Source organism: Pomacea canaliculata, linkage group LG6 (genome assembly GCF_003073045.1).
Source record: "Pomacea canaliculata isolate SZHN2017 linkage group LG6, ASM307304v1, whole genome shotgun sequence".
In the NCBI taxonomy this organism is placed as follows: Eukaryota; Metazoa; Mollusca; class Gastropoda; order Architaenioglossa; family Ampullariidae; genus Pomacea; species Pomacea canaliculata.
The window spans coordinates 10,085,013-10,098,628 of NC_037595.1; the positions used below are offsets into that span (position 1 = coordinate 10,085,013).

Sequence of the window (13,616 nt, forward strand, 5' to 3'; positions counted from 1 at the left end):
GGAGAATACAATTTTCTGATGAAGACTACGTGCGTATCCCTGGACATCACCATAGCATGCTTGATTATATGTAGGTTACTCTTTAGCTGAAACCTTTGGCCAGGATAGCCCTGTGCATGTACGTTTACCTGGGTGGACATGCAGGCATCTAATTTCTGTGTTATCTCAGAGAAGTCGAGTGTATACATTTAGGTTTGTTTTTCGGTTGTCATCTATCACATAAGCTATGTCCAACTCGCCATTCATTCCTCCTACCGCACAAGAGGCAAGCCCGTTCAAAGCGTACCCCCATAGCACATGTTGGCTGCGAATGGTTTCCAGCGAGCGGGTAGCCTAGGGATTGCTGCTGTACAGTTTTCTTGGGTTGTTACTCGTGGACTTTCCTCGATTTGTCATGTTCTGGTGTTGCACATCGTCAGCTCAAAGACCGTTTTATGATCAACACACCTGAACTCTACGTACCACCCTCGATATGCCCTCTCCTACAGTATATATGAAGCGCCACAAGAGGGTTATCGTCTGCGTGCTGAACACGTCCTGGCATCACGGTCACCATGTCAGAACATAGCAGACACAAAATTGAATGCCACTAACGTACAATCTTTGCCTGCTGCTTCGGTACTCAGACCATTTATCCACACCATTAACTTCTAGACGACCGCCAAAGTACATAATTACGCTTTCAGTTTAGCGTACAACACAAGAAGAAAGAGAAACGATTGTGAACTCTCGTGTTGACATGAGTATTCGGGACGAATAACGAAGACGTATCAACAAGTCTTTAGATAATTTGTATGTGTTTTCACGTTTTATTGGTCGTGGGAAGTGGAGAACAGGTTTTTGCCCCTTATCCCAGAAGTAACTAAAGTAAAAAAAAAAATAAATTTATTGAAATTCTAAATTGTTGATTTCTAAAATTTTATCCGTGTACCCGATATTACAACTACTAAGTGGTTTCAATATCCTGACATCCTACATCATCCGAACAAGCTTACGAAACTGTTCTCGCAAGCAGCAGAGTCGATATAATGTCCATGATTAATCCAGTGATGATGAGCGGAAAATGAAGGCAGACTCCAATACACACCACCCACACCACATCACCCACACCCCCAAACAAAAACACACCCGGAGGAGCATTCGTGATTTGACAGAATCACATCTGAGCAGATGGTATTGGGAGGCAGCATGTACTTAAGAGATAAACTCTCTGCAGTGGCTAAACATATTAAATGCCGTGGATATTGGACAGACAGTATTCGTTCTAAGAAGACAGCGGCTGGAAGTGATTGTCATCGTAGTAAATCCTCTAGTTATAAGGCTGTAAAACAGTGGGAGTCAAGAAGGAAACAGAATATTAGATGAGTTGAATAGTTAAAGTACTGTAACTATCAGGCCATGCGCAAGAGGAAGTTTGGAAAATCATTGAATGAAAGTACTAGTGGAGTGAACACCTATATGTTTGGTACTGTTCATCTAAAGTGCCCGAAGTCACACAGTATCGAGTCATTCTTGTACTTCCATTTCTTAAAAAAGTGGTCATCGAATTTCCGCGACACCTATATCACCCCACCTCCAGATCTATCTAAAATATACTGAAACAAATTCAGTTGACGTTCCTAACTCTCACTTCTGTTCTTTGAATCCGACACACCAAATACACAAGACATTTATAATAACGCAGTACGAGGAAAAGTTTATCTACCGTTCCCAAACGGACCAGAAGGTATTATACATCGAAACACCAGACCATACACTCGCAACCGACGCACACTATCGGCCTATCACTCTAATATCTATAAAGAAACACAACAATCCAGATCATATCTTTAACAAAAACCTAAACCAACACAAAAACCACAACACACTAAATATAACAATCTCATCTAATAAATACTCTTTCTAACTATTGAGCTTACTACAGGCTATAATAAAAACATAAAAAATAACTAAAGTAAATAATCCGAGCTAATTATTTACAAAACAAAAATACACAGAAGAGGAGGAAGGGGAAAATGTATACCTCACCACTGAAGGACAAGGAAAGAGGGGGCAAAATTTGAAACCAGGAATTATGCCGAATATAGATATATTACACCAGCAAGAAGCCGCATCTATCTCCTTCAACTAGATGGAAATGTACACACCACACAGTATAACAATACTGTTACCAGTGTTCGAGGTACATCCACACTACAATTTATATATCATAAAATGTTGTGATTATTGTAAGTCAGCGTTTCAATTTCTCGCGCACAATTACTAGTCCGTGCAGGGGGCGATGAAGACTTAAGCTTGAAGGTGACGGATTAACCAACGAAGAAAGTATGAAATATGTCATTTGAGTATCACTAGCAAGCAATGATAAATCAAGTAGAAGTTCGTCCAGAAAGTATTTCCCCCCCCCCCAATAAAAACACAAAAAAACAAACAAAAAAAACAACACAAAAAAACAAACAAACAAAAAACAAAACAACAAACAAAAAAAAAAAACAAAAAAACCAAAACAAAAACAAACAAAACAAAAAAAAAACATTCGCCATTGCCCACCAGTCCCTCGCCTACCTACCACACGCATACATTTCCAATCACCACCTCCCGCAAAGATCCCAATTTATTTTGACATTATCGAAGAAAATAGCAAATTTGAAATCTATAATGCAATACTGAGAATTCATATGAGTTTTAGGGTTTTAATTAGGCATACTATATATATATATGTTTGCTACGGTAATTACTGGCATTAAACTGTCGCTTGAGGTATTAGTTTGTTCAAAAAGTGAGTTCACAGCTTGATGCACATCCTGGTGACACAGACGGGGGAGGGATTTGTGTTTTACGCCGAGCCAGCAGCGAGGCTATATATCATGACATACCAATCCGCAGATGTAAATAGATGCCTGGATGACAGAGAAGATCCGAGAAGATAAAGATTAATACATAGTTATATAAGTCAAAAGAGGTTAAAAAAGGAAAAGACCTAAGACCAGAAGACCGGCAATTCAGTATGGCACAAGGATTCAGCATTTTACCACAGGCAGAACGAACATAATTATTTTACCAACGAGGCTCTGCCACACAATGCGCAGACCTTTTTTTAACACTTAAAGAAAAAAAAAAAGTCGCTTACTTGATTGCCACCGAGCCATCTTATAAAAAAAAAAAAAGAAAAAAAAGAAAAAAAAAAAAAATGGGTCTAGTCCATACTGTCCAGTGGAAACTAGTTAGGTCAATAGAAATAAGATACATATTAATAGGTTGACAGATGTGATTAAGGCACAGGGTTTTCTGTAAAAATATCTAAAATGCACGATGCTTCTCGTCTTCAAACACGGTTTAGTACATCGTCACCACTAAACTTGTTGAAGCCATGAAGAGGTTCACTTTCGCTGCCACCACCTTCTGACTCGCAGAAACCAGTACAAAACCGTTCTAAGATGAGGAAAAGGTCGCTTGTGTAAGAAAGAGATGATTAGATGTTAAACTGATGACAGAATGAGAGTATTATGTGTCAAACCGATGGCCGAATGCTGATGGAGGCAAGGCAATCCTCGTCATGTTGGGGAGTTTGGCATCTGAAAAAGTTTTTATTTTTTAAAAAGTTCTGCTGAATTTAGAGATCGGTTACATCAGCTCATGCAATCTGAATAATTTTTTCTGCTAACCTTTTAGAACTAATCTGACATAAAGATGAGGTGATACAATCCCTCTCTACTAGTCCAATAAGGTTGAATAAGCTTTTTCGGTATGCAGCTGAATTATTGGATCACATTCAGAGTAAACAACAGATACGCCTTACTCAAACGAAACCTGTCAACTATTTTTAATTACAATTTTGTTTTTATTGTTTTAGTACCAAACACAGATGGTTATATCTATGACGCACAGTGTATCCCATTCATGTGTGTCTACATTATGTATCAAGTATATCCTCAAAAATAGAAAAACAGCACAACACTCATATATCTCTACCATCTTTTTCTCTCGAAACCACATCACAGTTAACAAAAATTAAATTAAAAGGAACTCCTATTTCGTTCTCCATTTATAAATTAAAGATACACATTAAATTTCGCTGTACAACTAGAAGGATATTAATGCAATAACTTAAGCAAAACATGTATATCAGCCAACCCCCTGGCATATTTATTTGTACCAGAGATGAACTCATCAGCAACAGCTAGTGTAAGCTAATTACACCACCACATACCAGCATCAGCTAGAGCATCACTTGTGTATTATGTCAGGGTGCATGATTGTGTCCTTGGACTCTAAATTCAGTAAACTCTGTCTTTAAATTTTGTTCTTGGTGTTTTTTCACGCAATTAAAGCATTCAGTTCTACTGGCAAGATTTAAAGACCAACCTAAATGGTTTGAGTTTTGTGTGTGTTTGCAGATATTGGTGAATATAGGCGATATAAACTTAATCTGTAATTTTCAGCCTCCAAAACCATCCATTAATTAATTCTCCGCTAGTAAAGTACGCGATTCGCACCTGAGATCAACGAGCGCCGCTAACAGTGTACTACGTCACGTTAACAGTGTACTACGTCACGTTGGTGCACCATTCACAATATTGCCAGCCGTCAACACCAATCAGACAGAGAGAGAATGAGAGACAGTTCAGGTTATTCGGAAGTTGAAAGTCTGCATTTCTCGTGCTAAAGTAGCAGTTTTTCAGAACTTAAGTTGGTCATCGTCATTGTCACACAGTTCTCATACGTGCTTTAAGTGCAAGCCAGAGTGAAAGACAGCGGCACACGTGCAGCAGTCTACATAACACACCCTGATACCCGCAGATGCTGGTTACTTTCCTGCCACGTGCACTGAGAAACTCGCGCCATGACGTCCGTCAACGAACAATAGCGATGCAAAGCTTTCATGAAAATATAATCCTACGAAATTGATAATTTCTCGTAACTTTATTCATTGCAAGGGGCGGTATTTATGTGTCGAGAGTAAATCGTTTTTCCCAGTGTAAATTCAGGACCTCAAGAAAATATAAGTCGCATCTTGTTTCCAAAGTTATAAAGTGTGGTGTCCAGAACCCGCTGATACTGCTTTCATGTTTGTTTGTTTGTTTGTTTGTTTTACCGCTTTTTAACTATTGCTTTAGAGGTAAAACAATATCTTCTTGTCCGAATACAGCTTCAGAAACAAGATGCCTGTCCTCGAGTTCCCTATATATTGCCCCAGGGCAATTATAACGAACGGGCGCCACCTCGAACAGTGGTCCCTCCCTAGGCGACTGCATGCACATATATAATTATATAATTAGTTTCTTCAGCAGTAGAGCTGGGCCGCTGTGACATACACAGAGAAATGTAGATGTATCATTAGATACCCAAGACCACACGACTCTCAATACAGTGCACTAACCCTATGGTGACAAAGCCATAAACATGTTAGACGTTTACAGCCCCGAGTCGTTTTCTGGCTGGTCGAGTTGACTCGGTCGAGTTGGGAGGTAACCGACTCCAATGACCTTTGTACACTGATAACTTATAATATGCGTCTTCTGGTTTTTCAACCTTCATTTTTCAAAATTCAGATTAAATTTGTTCTAGCACAAATTGACTCAATTATTAATTTTATGTTATTATTTATAAATAAATATAATTTGGCTATTTTTAGCTTTTGCCGCCAACTATTGATGCGTCCATGGCAACCAGACATAAACAAGTCCCGTGCGCCTTCTCCTTCATGGTGCAGTAGGACTAGGTGATAAGGTAATGATCTAATAGGTATGATAATCGCTGGGGACTGAAGTGTTACAGATTCTGCTTATCTCTGGGCAACTTAAAAAAAAAATTTGTAGCAAATGTTAGAGATACCAGGCTGCAGATAATTGCGATTGTTGCAGAGGAATTTTGAATCATTCTTGTTTTGTATTTCCAGGACAGCGAACAACAGCTTGGCTTTTACTTTGTTATTATGTGACTACATTGCAGAGTCATATGTCGCACCACCAATCCCATTATACTTAGTTTAATTTAAGAAATATTTAGTGAAACAGACTATAGAAGAATTGTTCAGAGGCTTTTTGCACGAGACTGATTAATCCTACAACTAAAGCGCAGTAGGAACAGCGCAAAATGCATTGTCGATCATTTGTTACACTGAGCACACTCTATCTAGTGTCACAAAAAGCATGTTCTGGCACAGATGTAACATTTATAACAACAAGAAATGGGTGAGAGGGGAGATTTCTGAATGATTGCTTATAATGAGACAAACATTTAGGAGTGGACTGGCTACCAGATGGGAGACCTACTAAAAGGGGTGCAGAATAGAGCACCACTGGTGTGCCTTCATCATCCAACGACTGAGGGGATAGAGATCGAGAGATCTTAATAATCAGAACTTTGTGGTCTATATTATAATATTAGGAAAGCACAGAACAAAAATAATTAAACCATAACAGTTAACATTATTTTAGAGTACTAATTGGTTGACTCTGTATGTGTGTGTGGAAATGTACATTATTATTATTATTAATATACTCAGGCCATGATCTCATGAATACAGAATGATAAATGTGCTTAGCTTGAGCTAATTCAGATAATGATAGCAGTTGGTATTGGTAAAAATTAAAAGTATCAACATAATCTAAATCAACTAATAATTGCACACTTGATTTCTCAAGTTTAAGTTATATGTTGTGCTTTATTTTCAGCTTCCACATGAACAAGGCAGTTATGGCACAGTGGCTAACAATAATAATTACAATAATGATGTTTACCGCAGGTAACATGCTTATCATTGCTTTGAAATAACAGCTGACCATTTAAGTGTTGAAATCATATACACATTTTGCTCTTTAATTAATTCATTAGTTTAGCTTAATTGGCAAGATCTTTTTATTGTTATTCTGAGATTGATATACTGTTGATAATTGTTTTCACTTTACCATTTTTGGCATTAGGATATGCTTCAGTGCTGATGTTATTTAAGTTCAACATGCTAACCCGCTATTTAATGTCTAATTTAGGGGATTGTTATATTGTTTTGATAATATGTGATACCAAATCTGATGATAATTTTTCATGTTGGTTTCAACTCTTCAAATAAAAGTAATTCATGATTTATTTTTTTTATGTTGGAGTGAAATAAGTCAGTATAATGCCAACATGAAAAAGAGATTTGTCTCTATAGTGACATTGATTTAAGCCAACTTTGTCATTCCTAATAAGAAATGCTGTAGGAATCATTATTTTGCATGTGTAGTAGCAAGTGCTGCAAGTTTGTTTCATTTTGATCTATCTACAGCCAAGACGAGCATGACAAATTTTTCTTCAACTTGTGGTGACCCTTTTAATATCACTGTTCCACTCTCATGCAATGGTGTTGGAACTTGGCTTCACATCATTCAGGAGACCTATGGCTCTGCAGATCCAGGGACAGGTTACTGTGCTTTTTTACCAGGATGCCCACAAGCCTCTCTACAATCTTCACAGTCCATGCTTAGGTGCTCCTGCAATGGCCCCAGTCCACAGAATAAAAGCATCTGTCAGGAAGAGGTGATTGCAACAAAAGAGATCCTGAATGCATGTGGACAGGTTACTAACTCTGCTATAGTGGAGGTGCAGTACAGATGTGTACCTGGTGAGCTGGTTTCTTCAATATTATGTGCTTTATTAAAATACACAGTGTGCTTCTAACATAAGAGGAGAAGTTTTTCTATAAAATGAAAGGCTATTGAACACAGCACAAAAACAATGGAATAATTAAAAAGAAAATTTGTTTGATTGTCCTGGAGTATCTTTAAGATATAAAATTATCACGAAGATCTTTGGACAAATTATTCAGAAGAACAGTTAAACAAATCTGTTTCAAGAATAAAGTATATCCCCCACCCCCAATAAAATAAAAAAAAAAAAATCAAAGGTGTTTTTTTTGTTTAGTGAAATGTGTTCTGATAAGCTCTGATTATTCCAGGCACAGAAATCATAGATATGTGTGGTGACACAAACTGGACTTCAAATGGACAGCGGGCAGCAGCATTCTTAGCAACACCTCATTTCTCCAATCCACCTGTTTTAAATGCTCATTGCATGTGTAATATCACAGGTAAATTAGAGAGCAAGCATATTTATTATAATAATTTTTGTATTAGAGACTATTGTAATGTTTATTTGTTCTTAAAAAATTTTATTCCTTTGTTGCTTTTTTTAAATTCATAAAATGTTTTTATTCTTTTGACGCTCTTTTCATATTCGTAAATCAAGCTTGTCAGCAGCAAGTAAGAATAAACATGCTCAATATTTGTTTGTTAAATGTAATCTTCTTTATTAGTTGTTCAAGTTTTACAGTTAACAGTATCTTTTCACACAAACAGGGACTTCAATGATGGTTTTCTTTGGCAGAAACTTGTGTTTAATTTGAGCTGTAATACTACACACAAAAGCAGTGAATGACCAGTTGTTAAATCCTGTGAAGAATAATTGCTTTACTGGTCCTTTCATATACCGTTAAAAAAAAAAAAAAGAAACAGATAAATTATAGTCTTGTGTCCTTTCTGTCACTTGAGGCGCAGGGGGTGAAGTGTTAGAGCCTACAGTCATCTCAGAACCAGTTTTTAGATGTGGGTGGTATACCTTTGCTACTTTCTTTCCCCTAAGCTTTTACAGGTCAGCTGGGCAAGTATATATACTGTGCTCCTTTATAGAAAATTGGTAAGTGTGCACACCTTCAGTCCCAGACGCCAGCATTCTAAGTACTTGGCTATCTGCTTCCCTCAGTTAAGAAAATATGCATGGGTTTTGAAGATTTTGACTGTTGTGGGTTTTTTTCATCTTCTTATATATTATCAACTGTAATAATGCTCTGCAGAAATAATTTTGGTGAAAATGAATTGCTAATTTAGTATTATTAATTATCACAGGGAAAGCTCTGCAGCTTCAAATACTTGAGCTTCGAGCTGACATTGATTCAGTCATGGGAGATTCATTAAATATTACTGCCAGTGATGGAGATGTGTGGAGCTCATCTAACTTCTGTAAAAGATGTCATGTTGAGAAGTTCAATGAAGTAGTCTATCATTCAGTGAAGAACTACAGTGAGCTCACTGTTAACTTCCAGGACAATCACAGGCCAGGACAGCGAGTGTGGTTGGAAATACAGGGTATGTATTTACCGTAAATTTCAGTCTATTCAGTGCACTTGTTTATGAGTTGCACCCACTAATTAAAAAAATCTCATTTTTTCACAAATAAGCCACTGCAGTTTATAAGCTGCAAATACACACAACTTCAAAGCTGCATTGTAGGCATTTTATCTCCTGCTCAGCATGATGAGAGTGTGTCCTTCAGCAACTGATCTAAATTCTTCAATTGTATGTGGCTTTAATTTTAAAATGTGAGCAGTTAACTCTGTAACAATGTGAATTAATTGTTAACACTTTAACATGGTGCTTGTTAAAAGATAATCAGAATCTTAAAAATCCATAAAAATCCACTAACACTCCGCATGCGTCCCTATGCTCCTCGAGGAGTAGAGAGGAATGATGAACACTCCGCATAGCTATTTAAGCCACAGGGTTTAAAGCTGGGGGATGGGGGTAAAAAGTTGCGGCTTATAGTCTGAAATTTATGGTGTATCTGCATATATATATTTATGTCTAAGGAGGATCGAGCAGACTTCTGGTGGTGGGAATAAGATATAATTTCTTACGTGGATAAACCATAAGTGGATTGCGCTATAGGCTACTGAGTGAAATAATGATAGTGTTTCCCAGATGTTTTGGTTGGTTGGTTTATTTATTAGGAAAGTGCTTACACCTAGATAGAGGGATAGAGGGAAGGGGGAGAAAACCCCCGACGCCCAGCCCCTGTGAACAGGTGTTACATGCAGTGTCCGGAAACGAGATCTCAACCCTGAGTCATTCGCTGCAGTGGTGACAAGCGAGTGTTTTAACCACTACACTACCGGGCGCCCCTGTTTCCCAGGTGACACATGCACGTGGGGAAACACAAGATGTGGATTGCATGGTGCCGTGGGAAAGAGTTTTCTCCCTTGCATCAAAGTGCTGATTTGGTTGCAACCAACACTAACATCCTTTGGGCTCACTGTAATGTTTGTTTCAAACAGAAAAGTGCATAAGTTTGCCCTTATTTATATTTTTCTGTCATAAGGTTGCACTTATTTATATTTTTCTGTCATAAGATTATGATGATTTGAGACCTGTTCTATTGTGAAAGTACCTGCTTATATTTATAAATGTAATATTAACCCACCTCTTGTTTTGAGCTGAGCACATGGATAGATAGAAATAACATGATACCAAACATTGATCAGATAATGACTATCAAATTATTAAGCTGTTGTTATTTTTGTAATGAACGTTTCATAAGCCTGGAAATATATGAAAGGGAACCTAATGTCATTTTTTTCCTTTGAAATCTGTTTTCAGGGGGCAGCCAGACCTTGGCCATTTCATGCCATGCCACTATTACAACACCAAAAGAGCTGACTACAAGTACATTACCTGCAACCATCACAGCTGCACCGATGAGAACAACATATTCAACTGATGCAATGACAACAATTCTAATGACAAAAACTACATATAGCGCAGTGAAAGCATCTCCCACCATTGGTGTTTTGCCCCACATTACCAGTACAAAGAGTGCATCAACACTGAAGGATTCTGATGTTTTGACCTCAACTACAGCTCTTCTTACACACAGGCAGACAGAAAATTCCAGTTCTAAAGGTTTTTGTTTAATACCACTAGGATTCCTTCATTTGTCACTAGATCATGTATGTATGTGTATTTGCTTGTTGTGTATATAAATGTATGAGAGAGGAGGGGGGTTGTTGCATGCATATACAGATACATAGGTACATACACATACAAGCTGATAGACGTTTTTTTTCTGTCTCTGTATGTCTTTCTCTTTCTCTCACACACACACACACACACAAATGCACGTACATGAACACACATCAACACAAATAAATGTGCATATTTTTTAAAATTCAATTTCATTTTTTTTTGTTGGCAGGAGAAGTGAATAATAATAATGGTCAGAATGTTGCTCTGGTGATGGGGCTCTTCTTTGTTGCTGTCGTCTTGGTTGCTGTTGCTATCACACTAGCTGTCCTGGTCTGGAGGTAAGGCAGGAGAACACACACACATATCTTTGCATCACTTTAAAAGTATTCTTCCTGCCAATGTCTGAAACCTCATAAAATAGTCGATTAAAATGTGATAAACTTTATTGTATGATTTATCTTTTTAATTTTCTTGTGCACATTCCCACTATATTTGACAAATTTCAAATCAGTGACCATCAGCTTCTTCATAGTTTCAGCTAAAATTTTTAGAAAATTCTTTATGGTCCTGTTTTGTGTATTTTCAGGAGATATCAGCAAATTCAAAAAGATGGTGCTGAAGTGCATGCCACTCACAACTCCTGGAATATATTCTCCCTTGTCTTTTGGTACCACCATTGTCATGACACCAAGAAGACATCCATGAGTAGCATGCAGCAGACTTTGCACTTCTCTGATTTGACAAAAAATATTTGGCTTCAAGAACAAAACTCTGAAGAAGTACCCAGGGTAAACAGACTGAATCATAATGATACAATGTCTGACAGTCCACTTGTTGGAAGTCCTGCTGAGGTATTGTGTCAGAGTCAAAGTGAGAACACTTTAGAAAAAAATGTGGAGTCCAATCATAGCCAGACTGGAATTCTTGGGAACAGTTCTGCAATGAACCCAAAGCAAGCTCACAATACTTTTGGATATGCATCCTCTAATTGCACATTTCAAACAGATATGGAAGATGCAGTGAAAGATTTTCATATGCAGGCGCCTGACTTAAAACATACATTTTGTAACTCCCATGATGATTTTGGAAATGTGACTGATGGCAATAGCAGTCTTTTAAAACAAGACAGAGAAGATGCAGACTTAGAAAAACCAACTGGCATGCATGATGCTTTTCTGCAGGAAGAGAACCAGAGAGGAAACAAATGTTATGGTGCTCTTGAACAAGAAAATAAAGAGCGAGCTTATTCTGCAGAACCTCTACAACAACAGGGTACAAAGGAAAAGAAGTCTACATCACAAACTCCTCTGCATAGAGAGGAAGCATCTCCCTCAGAAAAACTTACTCGAAATAAGAACATAGGAGGAAGAAAATTGGCCATCACATGCTTTAAATATTCATAATTCTCACGTCAATGGGTGTGAAAAGCTTCAGGGATCCCCAACAGGCACCTTGGTGAAGAAGGAGGTGAGTTGTGAAGAATGTGGCAGTGAAAGCAAGTCCAAAAAGAGCAAGGGGGACAAAACTGATGACAGCAAAAAGACAGGGGATACCACTAATAGGGAATGCAGTGAGAACAATAGCAATGACAGTGAGTCCAGGAAAAACAAAACTCAGGAAATTGTAACCAGGGTTCTTGGACAGACCCTTGAGGGTATCATCAGCCAGAGAAGAGGTCTCTCTCTTGAGCAGAATGGGTTGTCAGTCTCGAACTCTTCTGCAGCAGCAGGACACATCAGAGAACAAAAGCACCAGTCAGCCAAACTCGAACTGTGATGCAGATTCCAGTACTGCCAAGCAAGCCCGAAAGAGGCAAAAACAAAGGCAAAAAGCACACTACCATTGGTTTCTGAATAAGAATCCAACAATTCAAGTAATGTCTAAATATGAAGTCATTAAAAATATCAGAATGGATTCCTATGATAGAATTCAAAAAGAATTTCAGTTTTAAATATTTCATTTGACCACCGTTCTTTACAGGGAGATCCAGAACTTATGTGTGATGAAAGATAGTTTGTGCATCAATTGGTAAATGAACAATTTATTTACTAGCTTATCACTGATGAGGTCCTATGGAATGACTTTAGACAGCTAAAATCCTGATGAGTTTTTGCCTGGTGAGATCACAGCAAGTCTAATAAGGCTTGCCAGCTAATCTAAAAATTGCATCTGATAAAAAGACTGAAGATATAATGAAAATGGTATGCCATCCTTTTTAAGATATTTGATGTCTGTATTTTAAATTCTAGGTCATGGATGTAGAACATGAATAGGCCACTAGTATATCCTGGATTTTCGTGAACTTTTCCTGGGTTGTGTCATTCTCAGTTTTTTCCTCTTTATCCATAAAAGTTGCAACCTTCGCTGCCAGGAGGCAAAAGTTAATTTTAAAACATTTATATCATACCATCAAAAGTGTATTAATGCATGTCTAGACTCCAAATGACTTTCATGAGAAAAAAATGATTATCATGTATTGTTAAAAATGCAATTGTATAAATAAATGTTCAAAAGTGCCTCTACATCAGTGGTGGGCAATTAATTTTCCCAAGGGGCCGCATGAGAAATTGGGATGGTTTTAGAGGGCCGACTAATATAGTTAACTCAGTTTTACCCAATACTGTATATATATATACTGGCGAGAGGAGACAGGAGGCGGGCCGGATGCGGGCTGCCCCTTGCGCAGGTCTGCTCTACATAAACTACATATGTGTGTGTGTTGCAGGGTGGGGAATTGATGTTTTACTAGAAGCTAGCAACTAAGTCTATATCATGGTCAAGCAGCAGGCCCTGTAAATAGGTACCACCTGCAGTGCCCCGTGAAGAGAAAGAACAGCA

General features: G+C 37.9%; 1 protein-coding gene across 1 annotated transcript; it reads left to right on the top strand.

The window, feature by feature from the left end:
* Positions 1–5,626: 5,626 nt before the first annotated feature.
* Positions 5,627–13,302, top strand: LOC112567087. Its single transcript, XM_025243634.1, has 8 exons — positions 5,627–5,730; positions 6,678–6,748; positions 7,271–7,606; positions 7,940–8,071; positions 8,886–9,125; positions 10,413–10,715; positions 11,008–11,116; positions 11,365–13,302. The coding sequence occupies exons 2-8, from the start codon at positions 6,685–6,687 to the stop codon at positions 12,179–12,181; spliced, it is 2,001 nt and encodes a 666-aa protein (XP_025099419.1). The 5' UTR covers positions 5,627–5,730; positions 6,678–6,684; the 3' UTR covers positions 12,182–13,302.
* Positions 13,303–13,616: the final 314 nt, after the last annotated feature.

What these genes read in the sequence shown, in the direction of transcription:
- LOC112567087 (XM_025243634.1), top strand. Translation starts at nt 6,685, where the DNA reads ATGAACAAGGCAGTTATGGCACAGTGGCTAACAATAATAATTACAATA. An exon ending in AATAATGATGTTTACCGCAG is followed by an intron (nt 6,749 to 7,270) that starts GTAACATGCTTA and finishes ATCTATCTACAG; the next exon opens with CCAAGACGAGCATGACAAAT. An exon ending in TTGCATGTGTAATATCACAG is followed by an intron (nt 8,072 to 8,885) that starts GTAAATTAGAGA and finishes TAATTATCACAG; the next exon opens with GGAAAGCTCTGCAGCTTCAA.